This window comes from Microtus ochrogaster, unplaced genomic scaffold, assembly GCF_000317375.1.
Source record: "Microtus ochrogaster isolate Prairie Vole_2 unplaced genomic scaffold, MicOch1.0 UNK41, whole genome shotgun sequence".
Taxonomy (NCBI): Eukaryota; Metazoa; Chordata; class Mammalia; order Rodentia; family Cricetidae; genus Microtus; species Microtus ochrogaster.
The window spans coordinates 2,370,758-2,382,941 of NW_004949139.1; the positions used below are offsets into that span (position 1 = coordinate 2,370,758).

The following is a 12,184-nucleotide window of genomic DNA, read 5'->3' on the forward strand; positions in this document are numbered from 1 at the left end:
TTATCACATGTACTCATTCATAGGTGGTTTTTAAACATAAAGCAAAGAAAGCCAGCCTACAAACCACAATCCCAGAGAACTTAGACAACAATGAAGACACTAAGAGAGACTTACATAGATCTAATCTACATGGGAAGTAGAAAGTAGAAAAAGACAAGACCTCCTAAGTAAATTGGGAGCATGGGGACTTTGGAGGATTGAAGAGGGGAGGGGAGAGGCAGGGAAGGAAGCAGAGAAAAGTGCAGAGCTCAATAAATATCAATAAAAAGAAAAACAAAACTGTGAGACAAAGGCACGGTATATAACTTTGCTGTGAGAGTTGAGCGTGCCTTCTCTCAGGAGGAGGCCTGCATTGTTTCAGTTCTCAGCAGTTCTCTTAGAATAGAGGGATCTCTCTTTTGCCAGGGCTCCAGTCCATTCTCAACTATGGAATCACTGCTATATTGGTGTCCTCTTTGTTATGGGGTAGAAACCCAGAGACCACTCAAGCCACTGCAATTGAGAGTCTGTTAAGCTGGCTTGTGACTGCCTGGAGAGAAACACTTCTCACAGAGCAGACTCAAATGCATATTACAGGGAGGTTTTAAAGACACCACAGAAAAACTCCATACTGGTTGGCAGTTGCAAGGGAAAGCCAGCAAACTGTTTTACAAGAGCCAAGAACATGTTAGTTGGGACATTTAGGACCCTGAGTTTCTAGAACAGGATTGGGTGTTTTCCCATGGAACTTTTCAGGGCAACGGGTTAGAGCTTTTATTGCTGTGAACAGACACCATGACCATGGCAACTTTTATAAAGAAAACATTTAACTGTGATGTCTTTTACAGTTTTAGAGGTTCAGTCTATTATCATGACGGGGAGCAAGAAGGCATACAAGATATGGTCCCAGAGTAGCTGAGAGTCCTACATCTTGCAGGCAAGAAAAAGTCAACCGACAGTCATGACTGAAGGAAATTTGAGTAAAATAAACCTCAAAGCCCACCCTCACAGTAACACACTTCCTCCAATAAGGTTGCACCTCCTAATAGTGCCATTCCCTTTGGGGGACCATTTTCTTTCAAACCACAGGGTAGCAACCAAAGATGGCTGAGCTGAGAGAAAATGGAGACACCTTTACCCTGTTAACACTTTTCCTCTTTCCAAATAGTGCTGCTGCTTCAAGCTTTTTTTTTTAAATTTATTTATTATGTATACAACATTCCTTCCATGTATGCTTGCATGCCAGAAGAGGGCACCAGATCTCATTATTATAGATGACTGTGAGCCACCATGTGGTTGTTGGGAATTGAACTCAGGACCTCTGGAAGAGCAGCCAGTGCTCTCAACCTCTGAGCCATCTCTCCAGCCCCTACTTCAAGTTTTTAAAAAAATATTTATATTTGTTTAGTCTTCTCTTGTACAATACATCCCAACCTCACTTTCCCTTTTCTCCACTCCTCCCTTTCCCTCTTCTCCCCTTTGCCCCCAACTACTTTCTCCATTTCCCTTCAAAAAAATATGCCTCCCAGGCATATCAACCAAACATGGCATAACAAGATACAGTTAAGACTAGCCACACACCCCTCATATCAAGGCTGTTCTATGCAACCCAGTAGAAGGAAAAGGGTCCTAAGAGCAGGCTAGAGAGTCAGAGACACCCCTACTTCTACTGTTAGGAGTCTCACAAAAACAAGTTAATAATGATATCTTGTTTAGAGAAACTAGTGCAGACCCATGTAGGCTCCATGATGGTCACTTCAGTCTCTGTGGGCCCTATGAGCCCTGCTTAGTTGATTCTATGGACCATGTTCTGATGTCCATGAACCCTGTGGCTCCTACAATTCTTTCTTTCCATCTTCTGTGGGGTTACCCAAGTTCTAAAGGGAGGGAGCTGATGGAGATCTTCAATTTGGTTTCTCCCTCTGCCTAATATTTGGCTGTGGTTCTAAGCATCTATCACCTCTTGGAGGAAGCTTCACTGAATGGGCTAGGTACCAATTTGGAGTTCTGGTGGCTGGCTCAAGTTTAGTGGAGTTTTTTTGTTGTGGTGGTTTGCATCTAGATCCCACATGAGAGAAATCATACAGTATTTGTCTTTATGAGCTTGGCTTATCATGACACTCTCAAGATCCATTTTCTAGCAAATGACATGAATTTGTTTCTAATGTTTGAATAACACTTAATTGTGTACATACATCACATGTCCCCTGGACCACCCTGGTCTTCTAACTTCAAGTAGAACGCCTTTAAGTGGGAGCTGTGTGGGTGGGGATGTACAGCTTCCGGAGGGTACAAGAACAAGCGAAAGATTTTAGCAAAATATGCCACTTACATTATTTTATGAAGGACAGTTTGAGTGGCTCAAATTAGTTTTTATATCTTCCCTGAATAAGTACAAAATAGCACCCTCATTATTTTATTTTTTCACCTATTCTTTTGCTTTTCCCCCTTTGAATATAGTTTTTTTCTCATATAATATATCCTGATTATATCTTCCCCTCCCTCTACTTCTTCCAGTTCCTTTCTATCTGGATCCCCTCCCTTTCAATCTCCCATTAGAAAACAAACAAGTTTCTAAGGAATAATAATTATTTATTTTTGGTTTTTCGATATAGGTTTCTCTCTAGCTTTGGACCCTGTCCTGAAACTAGCTCTTGTCGACCAGGCTGGCCCCGAACTTACAGAGATCCGCCTGCCTCTGCCTCCCTAGTGCTGGGATTAAAGGCGTCAACCACCACCGCCCAGCAATTTATTTTTTATTAATGAATTAAGTATAATAAGACATCAGCATTGAACAAAACCAACAGAAGGCAAAGATCACAAGAGAAAAGCACAAGAATCAGAGACCTGCTTGTTCCCACACTCAGGAATCCATACAAACACTAAACTGGAAGCCGTACTGTATATGCAAAGGGCTGGTGCAGGCACATGCAGGCCCTGCATGCGTGCTGCCATAGTCTCTGAGTTCACAGGAGCTTTGATCAAGTTGATTTAGAGGACCTTGTTTCCTTGGTGTCCTCCTTCCCCCCTGGCTCTCAACATTGTTTCTGCTTCCTCTTCTGAGGGATTCGATGGTGACATCCCATAGGACTGATGTTTTTTGTGTTCATTCATTAATACCATCCCATCCCAAAGTGACAATTACCTTATTGCTGATCCCATCTCTACCACCATCTACAAAGCTGCAAAGGCGATACTAGGCAGTGGTGGCGCACGCCTTTAATCCCTCCACTCTGGAGGCAGAGGCAGGCGGATCTCTGTGAGTTCAAGGCCAGCCTGGTCTACAAGAGCTAGTTCCAGGACAGGCCCCAAAAGTATAGAGAAACCCTGTCTCAAAAAAAAAAAAAAAGAAAAGAAATAAAATTAAAAAAAAAATAAAAAGAAATAAAGAAAAGAAAAAGGAAAAAAAGGCGAATGTGATCTCCCTGCTTAAAAATTTTGCCGAACCTATTTCTGTAAGGCTAAAATCTAAATACCCCTGGTCTAGCCTGGTTCTTCAATTCAGGAATGCAGGCCTCCTAGTTGCTTCTGGTCTGCAGGGCGTAGCTTTACCGGATGGAAATCTTGGGGTTGCCAGAATGTAAAACGGGGAAAAAAGTGTTCTGGGTAGTTACTTTTTTGTTATGAAATTTAAAAATACTTGTGGGCGGAGACTCCCTTTGCCCACACCCAATATGGCGGCAGAACAGTGTTCCCGCCAGGTCCGCCTTTACCCAAAGCGGGAGAGAGGCGCAGACTCCGGGGCTTTGCCCATACTCAATATGGCGACCACGGGAAGGGCACGCTGACTTTCCCCTACTCGTTTTCTGCATTCGGCTCTGAGCGTTGAAAGCGTCAAGAACGTCATTCGAATTCCGTCGCGCGGCGTTGCGTTGTACGTCACGGGTGGCGGGAGCGGGAAGGAGTTCGGATTTTCGTTCCTCCCTGGCGGTGAGGAAAGTGCTGTCTGTCGCGCAGTCTCAGTCCGTTCGCCGAGCGTTCCTTGGGAGTCAGCGCTCACTTTCGGCCGCCGCTCTGCCCATCATCGCCGCGGAGCTGCAGATCGGTCTCGAAACCCTCGGCACCCGAGCCGGCAGCGCGATGCATGTGATCAAGCGAGGTGAGGAGGGAGAGCGGCCGCCCGGCTGCAGCACCTCAGTCACTCACGCCCGCCCCGCGGCGCCCCGCGCTTCCCGCCCTTCCCGCCGCGGCTTCCCGCCCTGTCAGCGCGCTGGGCCCGCTGAGTACCCGGGTTCGCTTGGCCTTTGTGGTGGCGCGCCCTCCACAGTTACTCCCTTGTGGGCTTGTCCCCGAGCACTGCTGTTCCTAGCCGCCATCCGCAGCTGCTTTTGGCTCCATTTTACAGAAGACGTTTCAGAGACTGACGAAAAGCACTCCCCCACCCCGCCAGTAATTGATGAGGCTAGAGTTGAAACTTATATAGCTGATAACACTTTTGTCAGTCTTTTTTTTTTTTAAATTTCTAAAACAAAAACAGCACTATGTTGATGACCTGGAAATTAAAAAAGAGAAGACGTTGGACACCACAGTCATTTTTCTGGTCTTTTGGGAGGTGGGAGTGTGGTATCTCTCCACCCCTGACTTTTTTTTTTTGGAGGGCTTTTTTTGTGTGTCGTTTGTTTTTTGAGATAGGGTTTCACTATATAGTTAGTGGTGGCTGACCACTTTTGGCTATGTGAACCAGGCTGGCCCTGAATTCACAAAGATCTGCTTGCTTCTGCCTCCTAAATGCTGAGGTGGGTGACTTTTAATCCAATTAAATTGACAAGGTTAGCCACCAAGCCGTCTCTGCAGACCCCAAAGACGATCTCTTAACATTTCTTTTTGGTCAGTTTCAAAAGCTGATTACACTGGATTCTTTCATATTCCCATCTTAGTAACTGCTAGTGCAAACTGTGGTTTGATTCTTCAGATGGCCGCCAAGAGCGAGTTATGTTTGACAAAATTACATCACGAATCCAGAAACTCTGTTATGGACTCAATATGGACTTTGTTGATCCTGTAAGTAAATATAGTGTGTATATTTATATCGTAGATTCTTCCCCTCTTGTGACTTTTTGTGTCTCTTATCTGTAGACCTTCACTAACTATACTTAAGTGTTAAATGTGAATTTGTTGCCCTAAACTCAGATGTGTCCTTTGAGCTTTCACTTTTCAGAGAATTCTGAATGTGGACAGAGGGAGCCGTTAATCTTCCCCTGTGTAGGCACCTCATTTATCCTGTCCTGGTGCCTGTGTTCCTCTCCACTCTGGCCACACATGTATCTCCATCATCTAGTATTAAGAGTGGATGTATCTTATTCTTAACTTTTAAGATGCTCTTAACAATTTTATACGTACATATATAAAATATGTTTTTATTATCTTTTGCCCAGTGTCCTCTTATCTCCTTCCCACTAAACTTCTTCATAAGTCCTTTTAGTACTCTGCGTGTTTGTGTCTGTCTGTGTCCCTGTCTGTCCCCACTCGTTAAAATTAATTAGGGCTACTTGTATGAGCAGGACCCTGGGCTTAATTTACCTGGTTGGGCAAGGGCGACTTACCAGTGATTGCATCGCTGAGGAATTTGACCCCTTCAGCAGCCCTTAGCTGGACAGTGAAGGGAAGGGCCCTGAGTGTCGGTCATCCACTCATGCAATACTTGATGGGCCCAAGTCTTGCAGTTGAGTTCCCAAAGGGACCAGAAGAGGTCACCGGATCCTGTGGAGCTAGAGTATATAGACTGTTGTGTGGGTGTTGGGAACCTACTTCGGGTCCTCTGGAAAAGCAGCGTTCTTTCTTTCTTTTTTTCCTTCCTTCCTTCCTTCCTTCCTTCCTTCCTTCCTTCCTTCCTTCCTTCCTTCCTTTCTAGATATATTTATTTATTATGTATACAGTATTCTGCCTGTATATTTGCCTGCAGGCCAGAAGAGGGCACCGGATCTCATTACAGATGGTTGTTAGCTACAATGTGGTTGCTGGGAATTGAACTCAGGACCTTTGGAAGAGCAGGCAGTGTTCTCCAGCCCCTTTCTTTTCTTCTTTCTTCTGGTTTTTCAAGATGAGATTTCTCTGCATAGCTCTGGCCTTCCTGGAACTCTCTTTGTAGGTCACGCTGGCTTTGAACTTATAGAGATTTACCTGCCTCTGCCCCCACATGCTGAGATTAAAGGTGTGTGCCATCAGTACGCACTCTTAACTGCTGAGCCAATCCTCCAGCCCTCATGAATATATCTTATTCTTGTGAGAGCCACAGTGTGACATTTATGTGATTAAGTACTTGGTAAATGTTTTGTTTTTGGTTTTTTTTTTTTTTTTTTTTTTTTTTTTTTTTTTTTTTTTTTTTTGGTTTTTCGAGACAGGGTTTCTCTGTGGCTTTGGAGCCTGTCCTGGAACTAGCCCCGTAGACCAGGCTGGTCTCGAACTCACAGAGATCCGCCTGCCTCTGCCTCCCGAGTGCTGGGATTAAAGGCGTGCGCCACCATCGCCCGGCTTGGTAAATGTTTAGTTAGTAGCCAAAGTGAGAAAATAATTTTACATTTTAAAATTTTATAAATCTACATATTTTGAACTTCTAGATAGCAATTAAAATAGTCAAATGTTAATATTGGGATGAATCTGAGACCTCGTCCTATTTCATCTTCTTTGTTTTGTAGATAAGAAAGCGGAGGGGGCTGATTGAATGGTAGTGTAATGAGAACCAGGTAGAGTTTCTTGAATTTTAGACTATTGCCTCATCTAAAAACATATGTCCACATGCAGAGATGGACTAGCTTCCCAGGGTGGATCCTGTTGAAAAAGTCTGGTGGATGCTGTTATATTTGGCACATAGGTGATATGCTATTCCGAGTTCTGATTACTTCAAGAAGCTATATGGACTTCTTTGCTTTCCTGCTTATCTGTTGAGTCAAGAAAGCAATCAGGAGCAAACTGGCTTAACTATGGTTTTTGTTGTTTTGTTTGTTTTTTGGTTTTGGTTTTTAAGACAGAGTTTCTCTGTAGCCTTGGAGCTGTCCTGGAACTAGCTCTTGTAGACCAGGCTGGCTTCGAGCTCACAGAGATCCACCTGCCTCTGCCTCCCGAATGCTGGCATTAAAGGCATGTACCACCACCGCCCGTGTGTTATAAATGCAATCACAGTAACCGCCTACTTCTCTCACATCACTTCTAAAGGAGACCTGCTTTGGCCAGCTTTCCTAGTTAACCTGTTTCTAAAACAGTAAATAAGTAAACACAACTTAAATTTATTTTTCTTTAAAATGTTTGGTGGGCTCTATAAGCATGAGTCCCTGAATTTGGATCTCAACACCTATGTGGAAAAGCCAGGTACAACAGTGTGTGTAATCAGAACTCTGGCACATGCAGAAAGGGTCAGATCTTGGGCTCACATAAAATGGCAAGCTCCAGACTCGGAGACACTATCTGTAAGTAGAAGGTAGTTGTTATAGTGAGGCCTCTATCCATAGACTTTCTATGCTGGCTCCTCTGGCTATGTGTGCTGTATGCTTGTGGGGTTTCTGTTGTGGTTTTTTTTCTTTTTGTAAATTTATACTTACTGCCGTGGGAGAAAATTATAATCAGCTTCAATTAAAACATACTTATAAAAACTATTCTAGTTTCAGGCTAGCCAAGGATAGTAAGAACATGTCTGAAAACAAGAACAAAAAACAAAACACAAAGCTATTCATGTAGTCTAAAGTATGCTTTTGGTATTATTTATCTTTAAAATTTAAATGGTCTTTACTGAACTAAAAACTTCAACTCGGGAGGCAGGGGCAGGTGGATCTCAAGTCGACTCTAGCCTCCACATGCACCTGCGTGGGTAAGTGAGCTTACCCCCATGTGTGCGTGCACATGTCTGTATGCCAACAGTGTATGGTATAGGCGCTGGGGAGATGGCTCCGTTGGTAGTGCTTGCTTTGTAAGCATAAGGACCTGAGTTTGGATCCCCAGCATGCATGGAGAAGTCAGATGTGATGGCGCATGCCTGTGGGAAGGAAGATACGGGGTCTCCCTGAAGTTTACTGGCTGGTGCACTACTCCAGGATCAGTGAGAGTCCCTGTCTCAAAAACGGAAGTGTGTGGGGTGAGGGTTAGAGCCATGGCTGCTCTTCCAGAGGACCTGAGTTCAATTCCCAGCACCCACGTGACAACTCAATTGTGACTTTGGCCCCAGAGTATCTGTCCCATACCTCTTCTGCCATCTGCTGGCATTTTTTTGAAAAGTGACACTAATTCATTTGTATATGTATAGGATACATTTTTGGTAGTTTTGTTGGTTTATGGATTCTTACATTAGGGTAAGGATGAGGAGATTATGTTAAGACTTTGGTTGTCTTAAGTGCTCTTTTAAGGAGGCTCTTGTTTTTTGGGGAAAGCTCAAATAACTGTTGGTTTTATTTTTGTAGGCTCAGATCACCATGAAAGTAATCCAAGGCCTGTACAGCGGAGTCACCACAGTGGAACTGGATACTTTGGCTGCTGAGACAGCCGCAACCTTGACTACAAAGCACCCTGACTATGCTATCTTAGCAGCAAGGATTGCTGTCTCTAACTTGCACAAAGAAACAAAGAAAGTGTTCAGTGGTATGTCTGGAGTAACAGCTGTAGAAAGAGTTTAATATTGTCATAAAATTATAGGAATAATATTACATAAGTTCCAAAGATTGCATCTTATTTTAAAAAGCAGGAACTAGAACTTCCTTCTTCTCCATGTAGCTGACCTGCTGTGTAAAATGTGTGTGTGTGTGTGTGTGTGGTATATGTTGAGACAGGGTCTCTCTGAGCCTAGGGTACCTGCAAACTCAGTTTGTAATCCATGCCAGCCTTGAACTCCTGATTCTCTTGTCTCTATCCCCCACGTGCTGGGTTTATAGGCATATGTCATCATTTTGGCTTGAGTTTCTGTTCTTTTTAATTTATTAAAATTAATTTTTAATTATGTTTGCTTATTTTGTGTGTTTGTGCACATGTGTGGGCAAATGTGTACCACAGCATGCATGTGAAGGTCCAGGGACAACTTGTGGGAGTTGGTCCCTGGGATAGAACTCAGGTCATCGGGTTTGGTGGCAAATCCCTTTACCTGCTGAGCAATCTTGCTGACCTAAGTTTTTGTTCTGAAAAAATTAAAAAAATAAAAAAGTGTCACAAAGTGACGGTAATTTCCTTCTGCACCCTGTTTTTAGCTGTGTGTGAGAGCCATTTAGGAGTTGCTGTTAAGCTATAAGGGCTTATATTCATTATGTTTTAAAGACTGTTTCTTTTATATGTAATGTATTATGCTATAGGAACTCAACAGAGGTATGTTTGTTGAGTATTTTCTCTGCTAGGCACTGAAGTAGGTTGGTATTAAAAAAACAAGAATCGAGAGTCATTATTTTAAAACAGCCATTTAGCGGTTTGACTTCACTTGTTTATTCTGTCTTTCCTCAGATGTGATGGAGGACCTCTACAATTACATAAATCCACACAACGGCAAACATTCTCCCATGGTGGCCAGTTCAACCCTGGATATTGTTATGGCCAATAAGGATGTATGTACAACATTTTTTTTTTCTGGTGGGAATTAATTAATTAATTTAATAATACATTTAAGGCCGGACAGTGGTCGTGCTCACCTTTAATCCCAGTGTTCAGGCCGAGGTAGGTGAATCTCTGAGTTAAAGTCTAGCCTATTCTCTAGAGCGAGTTCTAGGACGGCCAAGGCTACACAGAGAAACCCTGTCTTAAACAGAAGCAAAGCAAAACAAAATGCGTTCATCAAAACATTTGAACACTACAAAAGGTGTATATAAAAACCAATCGTGCTCTAGATCCTGGTTTTCTTTAGTAAAAGCAACTTCATTTAAGCATTTTAAAACATTTCACTGTGTGTGTACTGTATTGGGCTTACTGTTGTTGCTGTTGCTATTTTCACTTAGAACTATAGCTCATAACTGTCAGCGTTTATGAATTTACCTCATCCTGTCATCAGTTGCATAGCATTCCATTTTGTAAATTATTTTGATTGTACCCATGAGAATCCCTCTGTTGATGAAAGTTTATTTTCCATCTTCACTGCAATACGTAAATATCCTGGTATGATAGCCATGTAAGTGTTTTGGTAGAAATCAGTTTTAACGTTAGGTAACAGGGAAATTAGTTTTCTAGTTCTCTAAGTATGTGCTAGCTATTAAGGAGACTTAAAGCAGCCATTTGTATGTTATTTATAAGTCTTTTTCCCCGCCCCCTTTTTCTTTAAGTTTTTTTTGATTTTATTTTTATGTATATAACTGTTTTACTTGCATGTGTTTATGTGCACCATGTGCATGCCTGGTGCCCACAGATGTCAGGAGAGGCTCTCAGATCCCTATGACAACTACAGTTACACATTACCATGTGGGTGCAGGGAAGTGGACCATGCTCCTCCTAACCACAGAGTCCTCTCTAACCTCTCTTCACGATCTGAATTTGGAGCCCTGGTGGACCTGGAACCTGCAGCCGTCCTCTATGCTTCTGCCTTCTGAGTGCTTTTACAGGCCTGAGCCCCCAAACCTGGCCCATTGCATAGTTTTGAAAATAAGTTAAAAACAGGTAACAGTAGCAAAATCTAAGCCTAAAAGTAAATATTAGAAGATAAACAAATACTCATAGTCTCGTACCCCAGTTCTTCACTGATCAGTCTAGCTCATGCCTGGTTTGGATTACAAAATCGCCCTTCAAAGTTTGACAGAAGAAGGAACAGGATTTCAGATAGTATGGCTGATGTGACCACATCTAATTACTTTTATTGTCTTAAAGCGGCTTTATAACCTACCGAACCTCTTTAACAGTGACCAATTTTATAAAATCTTACTGCCACAATAGTAATTTGTTTTTGATCTGTTGAAGAACCATGAATTTTCAAAGCCTATAAACTACTGTGCATTTGTTTGTAATACATATTATTTTGTTCAGTTTAAAGTGGGTTCATTGTCAAAACAAATATTTGGAACTGGAAATGGTGCGTCCTTATGACCCTAGGAGGAAGAGTCAGGACTGTTCCATAGGTCTACTTAGTGAGTCTAGGTTAGTCAGAGGTATGTAGCAAGTTCCTGCTTCAAAAATAAATAAAGGCGGGAGCACACCTTTATTTTATTTTATTTTTTTTTTTTTGGTTTTTCGAGACAGGGTTTCTCTGTAGCTTTGGAGCCTGTCCTGGAACTCCCTTGGTAGACCAGGCTGGCCTCGAACTCACAGAGATCCACCTGCCTCTGCCTCCCGAGTGCTGAGGGAGCACACCTTTAATCCCAGGGAGGGAGAGGCTGGTGGATCTCTGAGTTCAAGGTCAACCTGGTCCACCTAGTGAATTCCAGTACAGCCAGGGTTCCACAGAGAAACCGCGGCTCAGAAAAAAAAAAAAGAAAAAGCAAACAAACAAATTTAAATAAATAAGTATACTCACATGCAATAAAGTTAAAAATGAATTAATATGTGGTACCAGTATTTTACTATTTACTAGTATAGAAAGCCTGTTTAAGGGTGATCATATAGTCACTTTCATGCCCATATTCTTTCAGATTGATACAAACATAAGGGAAATTTGGAAATTAATCACTTAGTGTAAGTTCTCTAGTTTTTAAATAATTATATTTTAAAGTTTTAATTTTTTTGTGGTAAGGATGGAGCCTAGGGTTGTGCATGCTAGTGCCCTGTCACTCAGCCTCTAGCACACTCCTGCGTGCTTGTCTTAAAAAGTCTACTGGGGTTCAGTTCGTATGCTTCCCGCCCCTCTGCCTCTCAGTGTGTGAGATTTGTGTCTGTGAGAGTAGACATAGTGCTATCTCTTTGGTATCCTATATCAGTTTTAGTTCTGGAGTCAGCTAAAAACATTAGAAGTTATGAAAGTAAGTCTTATTATCTTAATTATGGATTCTTTTTGATTTCCTTCAGCGCCTGAATTCTGCCATTATCTATGACCGAGATTTCTCTTATAACTACTTTGGCTTTAAGGTAAGTAAATAATGGGTCTCAAATATGTGAGGATTCTTCCTTGAACCTGGAAGTATAAGGTTTTGTTCATGTTTGATGAAATCAGCATGGATGCACCTGGTTATGGTAGGATTATGGTAGTGGTGAAACTTTAAGCAAAGACAGCTTATTCATTAATAGCTTTCAGACTTTCCAAATATTACTTCTGGGTTATTTTTAAAAATTACTTGGATAATCTGTCACAATTACTTCATATTCTACTTTTTTTTTTTTTTTT

General features: G+C 42.1%; 1 protein-coding gene across 1 annotated transcript in view; it reads left to right on the top strand.

Annotated features, from left to right (window-relative positions):
- Positions 1–3,715: 3,715 nt before the first annotated feature.
- The window catches only part of Rrm1 (ribonucleotide reductase catalytic subunit M1), a 35,829-nt gene continuing 27,360 nt past the window's right edge, over positions 3,716–12,184 (top strand). Inside the window, exons 1-5 of the mRNA XM_005368824.3 lie at positions 3,716–4,078; positions 4,892–4,980; positions 8,367–8,544; positions 9,391–9,491; positions 11,869–11,928. Coding sequence (XP_005368881.1) covers positions 4,060–4,078; positions 4,892–4,980; positions 8,367–8,544; positions 9,391–9,491; positions 11,869–11,928 — 447 coding nt within the window. The 5' untranslated portion in view covers positions 3,716–4,059. The remainder of the gene's footprint in view (positions 4,079–4,891; positions 4,981–8,366; positions 8,545–9,390; positions 9,492–11,868; positions 11,929–12,184) is intronic.